We start from the raw sequence: 6,060 nt of genomic DNA, 5'->3' as shown, positions 1-6,060 counted from the left end.
CGGCGACAACGTCAGCGTCAACGTGTTGTAACTTAACTTAACTTAACTGGTCGACAAAAAAAAAAACCACCAAACCAAGCAACCAACCAGCATTTCAACAACCTACTACTACCTCCTCTGCACCATTACAGATCGATCGTTCCACTAATGTTTCGCTGCTTTAGATAGTCCCCTGATAAAAAAGTAATTTTTGGGGGTAATTTTTATTATAATACTTGCCTCAAATGGTAGTCGGATTAGCTCTGGTCTGTGGAGATTTTATGTGGTGGCTAATGGAACTTTTACGAAGAAATGGTGGAGCCTGGAGCTCTGGGAGAAGCCAAAGATTTGGGCTTCCGATTTGCACAGCCTTTAATGTAAGCTCTTCTGTCGTCTCCTAATGCCGTAAAAAGTGCAGACAAATAATAACACTGTGCGACAGGGTTTTTGTATTTAGCATGAGACAAAAATTAGGTATTGTATTGGGGGCCACTCATAAACAAAATTTGCGATGTAACTACCTCAACAGCCGTGATCACCCACGGAACAGTTGATGGGTTGTTAAGAGAATTTTATGACTCTTTTTAGGACTCTTCCTTCTTTATTCGATACAATGTTTATACTAGAAAAGACATAGCGCCACATAGAGCACAACCTAACGGAGTCCGAAGAGTCCGGTCGAGAATGGTGGCTCGTGTCTTTGTCTCAGAGACCGCTGAGGACGAGGCTCAGAAGATACAGGCCATGTTTGAGGACGTCAAACCCCATCGAAGAATAAGCTGTTCAGACCATCGGCCCCTTTATATTCTGTGCACAGCTGAAGGCTTGGCGAAGATGGAGAAAAAGTCTTTACTCTTTAAGGCAATGGCGCTCTCTGTCCTGTTCTTTACACCTAAGTAGAGGTACTGCCACATCTCCAAAAGATCAGATAATACCAATTGTTATTTATATCAATTTTATGGGTCTTATAAGAGTACCGTTTGCGGTAGCACTCAGTGCTCAGCCACAAGTACTCCGTGGGTCTTCTACCTTTTGAACATTTCAAATTCAACAAAGGATCTCCAGCTCTGCTGAATGTTGCTCACAAAGTACCCAAAGTACCCCCAAAAAAGTACAAAATTTCAGTTTATTTTGCATTTAAATTAAGTGCACAAATACTCTGTTTTTTATTGGAATTTCTGGCGGTCCCGTGGTGACTGTTCTTTTGTTTTCGGTTCTTTCAACAATTGGCCCAAATTCGTGCCAGCCTCACCCTAAAATCTGTTTTGAGTCATTGTTAGTCTGTAATTCTGTTGACCAAAAGAAATCCAAATGCAATGTAAATTTTGTTGTAATTATATCAAGGAACCCTCCACCCCAGTCCCAGCCTCAGCCTCAGCCCCCAACCCCAACCCCATCCCCTTTGTAACCACAGTCCCCAGTAAAAAGCCGTTCAACTTGTTTTTTACAGCTCCTTATTGTTATTGTTTTATTGTTTTTGTTTTTGTTGTTGTTGTTGTGGTTTAATGCAACTGGTTCGATTGTATCATAAGTTTTTTACATTCTCTTAACGGGGCGGAGCCTTGAGATGTTGCCTGCTGCCTGCTGAACGCTGAATCGAATTACAATTCCGCGAAAGACAGAAAACCGATTCCACTTCGTGATTGACCTTGGTTTCAGTGGATTGTTGGCTACTGGGTTCAGTTCGGTTCGGTTCGATTCAGTCGATCCATCACCATCACCATCACCTGTTTATAGGATGAAAAAGTTCACCACAAATCGAAACACCTTGCCGAGAGTGCTGTTCGAGGCGGCCCGCTCGGCGGTGTCCTCCGGCAGCTCGGCGCCCTCCACCAGATGGGCATCCAGTTGGGCCTCCAGTTCGGCGCCATAGCGTATGATGTACCACTCGGCCACCAGATAGACGATCAGCGTGAGGAATGCAAACTTTAAGTAGATCTTGAAGACGTCCAGCACATGGAGGCACACCTGATGTAGTATTACCCATAGATCCATAATGTTTGTTTGTATCCCTCTCTCTCTCTCTCTTTTTGACTCTCTGACTCTCTGAATCTTTGATCAACCGATTGCGATTATGGGTAAATGAGGTCGTCTATATAATGCCTCTCTATATAACGCTTCCTCCGGTGTCTGCTACCCTCAACCTCTCCTTCCTGCTGTCTTCACGGGCATACAATATTATGCAATTGTTGGCTTTAAGTTTTGCTGCTGCTGTGATGTGATGCTGCACATTTGGCTTTCGGCTCGTTGAGTGATGTCGCCTCCATGGATGGTATTTGGTATTTGGTCTCGGGCTCATTTGCATTCGATAGCGGTGTTGATTGAGGTTCGTCTTTCATTGAGCATTGAGGCACCTTAATTATGTTAATTTGTGTAGAGCATCGCGCATTGGTTTCCTTTCTTTCTCTTCTTTCTCTTTTGAAAATCGCTTTATCTTCGGGGCTCCCTGTAGAAGTAAAACAAAACTAATTTCGCCTTAATTTGATTGAAAATTAATTTGAATCGAACGAACGAACGAAGATGATCCCAAGCAGAGTAAACAAATTGGATTGCGAAAAATGGCCCGAAAACTGGAGCAAAAGGTGTGACCACAAAATGGTGAATAGTAAATAGTAAATGGCAGATTTGTCCAACGATGGAGTATACTATATGGAAATTTAGTGTGCGCGGGTTTGAGGCAGGTCAAAAGTGCTTGATTAGCATAGAAAATGGTTGTTTGATTAAATTGACTATATGCTAATCGAGAGAAATATGTATATGTTCGGGGGCGCAAGAAGATCCAATTTGTTGGATGGGGGAAACCTTGAATCAAATGGAGATTGGGTAATGACTCGAAAGAGAGGAGTGAAGAAGATCTATGGGTAGGAGATCTATGGAGAGGATGGGGATGGGTGATCTATAGATCGGAGCTCTGTGAAAGGGAGTTCTATGGATGGTAGAGAATCCTTCATGCCTAGAAATGATATCGGTGTGTATTTTGGAATGCTTTTCTGTATATTTATTCTCTTAAATCATCAAATTTACATATATTTCCATACAATACTCAACGTATCATTGACCTCTCAAGTCCCACAATAAACTCCTTAAATAAAACCCAAATTTTAACCTCTAACTATCGAACTCTGATCTAAAACGATTCAAATTAAACGTCAATCAATCAATCAAAGATCAATCAACCCTGATATTGAACTATCTCTTTATTCCACCTTCAACCTGAACCAGAGACTTCACGTTTTACCCCCCTTCGGACCACACGACGCCACTGCCCCTCCTGTCAGCAACTGACGAATTGAAGAGACAAACCCCAGTCAAAACTGGCCAAAAAGAGTGTGCATCTTTTTGGATTTGAATACACTTGACAATCGCTTAACGAAAAGCGACTTAACCTTACCCCAAACGAGGCAAGACAACCGGAGACCAGAGACCAGACTCTGAAGACCGCGGATGAGATGAGATGAGAGGCAGAAACGACTCGACTCCTCTTCAGCAATCCTCTTCGATAATCGCAGCAATTATACTAAGCACACAAATCAACTTCAACTTCACCGATGGACAGGCTGCTCGAAACCCGAGGAGTAGTCTTTTAGAGGGAAAACAAACCATAACGAAATGTTTTACATTAATTTCAAAACGCATGCGAACGACACACAAAAAACCCCAAGTTGCATTGCAGACAGAAAAAAAATACAAAAACCAGTTGCAAAAATTATTTACAAAGTGGATTGCCTTCGTCCGTTCACTGGTGATCAAGGAGGAGGAGGAGTGCGAGTGGCAGTGGCAGTGCCAGTGCGTCTCTTCCTGGCCATCGGTCGAATGCAAAACTTTTGTAAATGCTGAAGTTGAATTGTCGCATAAAATCGGAAAACTCAGGGACCCGCTACTCGAGACCCAAAGCGAAACGGAGATAATGGATGGACAAGTTTCAATGTGACTGCTGGACAGGCAAAGGCAAGACTTTAAGAAGATTTCGTAGAAGCAGAAGCCTCTCCACACACTCGTACGCGGACCCGTACGTACTCGTAGAGTGATGATGATGATCACAAGATGTCCGCTCTGGTGTCCGCTGACCGCTGGGATTATGTGTGCGTGGATCTACCGGTTTTTCGAGACCAGATACCTTGAAAGACCTTCTGACATTTTGCCGATATTGTTACTCTTCTTCTTGGCTATGGGGTAGTGCTTACTTTTGGTTACTCTTCTGCGAAAATGATAGATCAAAGCCGTTACCTGCCATTACCTGGAAAATTCTCTTATCGGATGACAATTTTAAGAGATAGTATGAATGATCATGGATCAGACATCATATGCGTCAAGTCTTTCCTTTTCTGATTCCCTTTCCGTACTTTCTAGAGTATTCAAAATTCTTTATGCCACCTTAAAATGCCTATCTTGTTCATAAATTGAATTTTCGCAATTTGTTGAAGACAATTTCAACATTTTCAAGTCAAGTTAATGAAATAATTTGTATTTTGTTTCTCTCTTCTCTCTTTCCATGTCCCCCTCTAGTATATGTCTCTCTCTCTCTAGCTCTCTTTCTGTGTGGATCATATTTCGTTAGGATATTTTGCATAAAATTCGCGTCACATTGTAAATTATTTAGTTGCATATTAATTAGTGGACACTTCCCACCAGACCAGCGGTAACAAAGAGACGAAACGAAATAAAACAAAAATATTGTTCAAGAGTAGGCTCTTACATAATGAAAATGGTGTTAACTCGACTCCAGTTACCAGTTCGTTGCAGCCATTATTATTGTCTTGTGGTTGTCTTAGCCATTAAAAAACGTGGCGTAGGGAAACAAACCCGAATGTGGGTGACCAACACCACCAATACCACCGGTGAATGGTCAAGAAAAAAAACATTTGCCTGAGGCTTCAGGTAGGAGTGCTGCGGGGATAGAGGAGAGAAGAGGAGAGGTGTCTTTGGGCCACAAAATGGTACACAAAATTGTGTCAAATTTTGTTCGGCTTTCGGTTAATGACTGAAATTGGAATTGACTTTTAATTAGGATTTTTTTCTGCTTTTGTTTCTCCGTTTGCTTTGATTTTGTTTCTCCGTTCATTTGCCTAAAGACCGTGCCGGGCCGGGCCGGGGCTCCGATGATATTTCCGCATCACAGTTGGAGGCTTATTTCTTATGCACGAACGAGTGGCATTGCGTAGGTGTACGATGGCGACCGGTATACAAGTATATGTGGTATATAATTACCGATATGTTTTGTATTTGATGCGGAAATGGCATGTCTCAGGTGTTGGCATACAAAACTTGAACTACTTCTTCAACTCTACTCCGAGTATTTCCTCCTAATTTGAATTTGAATTTTGGTTATGCAGCTGGATGTCACGGGGGTCTTAGAGAGACAGAGAGGGAGAGGAGTGTAACTGGTTTGGTTTCGGGCTAAATACTTCTGTATTTAAGTATTTGTGGGGATTGGATACAGTTCTCTTTAGGCTAGTCATTACCACAACTTTGAGGCGCTTCGTTGCAAAGTTCTTGACTGGAGAAGGCTTTCTTGGATGTGGTATCCACATAGTATGCCACAAAACATTTTCTTAATAATTCCTGCCTTCCTTCACAGATCTTACTATATTTCCATTAAGCCAGAGCTTGAGCCAGTGAAGGGCGACCATTCCACTCGAGAGCTCCGACAGCCATTCCCCTTCCCCCTCCATTTGGGCCAGTTTTTCGTGCACTTCGCCGCAGCCTCAATTTTCAGCTGACTTGGCAATATTTCCACTCTCGTGCGTAACTCCAAAGAAAATAAACCTTTCCGATAAGACGGTTTCACTGTTTGCCATAATTACCGCATTATTTATCCACACTTCCGTAGGCATTTCATTTTTCTATCGCCGTACAAATAAATTATAAATTATAAAACACGATCGGGCCAAGAGAGTGCAAACAAATGATTTTGACAGCTGGAAAGCTGCTCTCAGAAATCTCTCCCTCTCTCTCAAATTGTCTGTCGGTGAAGCGAACTGGAACTGGATCGGAACAGCAAGAAGTTCACAGCTAGATAGGTGAATGTGTGAGGGGGATGACTATATAGCACCTCGAAAAGATTTTAGATGAAGCAGATGT

General features: G+C 42.3%; 1 protein-coding gene across 1 annotated transcript; it reads right to left on the bottom strand.

Annotated features, from left to right (window-relative positions):
• Nucleotides 1-1,433: 1,433 nt before the first annotated feature.
• LOC113566750 lies at nt 1,434-5,852 on the bottom strand. The gene is made up of 2 exons (XM_026993769.1): nt 5,784-5,852; nt 1,434-2,425 (listed from the first exon to the last, which is right to left on the bottom strand). Exon 2 carries the CDS (start codon nt 1,972-1,974, stop codon nt 1,711-1,713), a length of 264 nt encoding a protein of 87 aa, XP_026849570.1. The 5' UTR covers nt 1,975-2,425; nt 5,784-5,852; the 3' UTR covers nt 1,434-1,710.
• Between the last annotated feature and the right edge of the window lie 208 nt (nt 5,853-6,060).

The sequence above is a fragment of the Drosophila persimilis genome, unplaced genomic scaffold, assembly GCF_003286085.1.
Source record: "Drosophila persimilis strain 14011-0111.01,24,50 unplaced genomic scaffold, DperRS2 tig00000885-arrow-arrow-pilon, whole genome shotgun sequence".
NCBI classification, from domain to species: Eukaryota; Metazoa; Arthropoda; class Insecta; order Diptera; family Drosophilidae; genus Drosophila; species Drosophila persimilis.
Note: the sequence above shows the minus strand (reverse complement) of the source record. Positions and strands in the feature narration are given on the sequence as shown.

What these genes read in the sequence shown, in the direction of transcription:
- LOC113566750 (XM_026993769.1), bottom strand. Translation starts at nt 1,974, where the DNA reads ATGGATCTATGGGTAATACTACATCAGGTGTGCCTCCATGTGCTGGAC.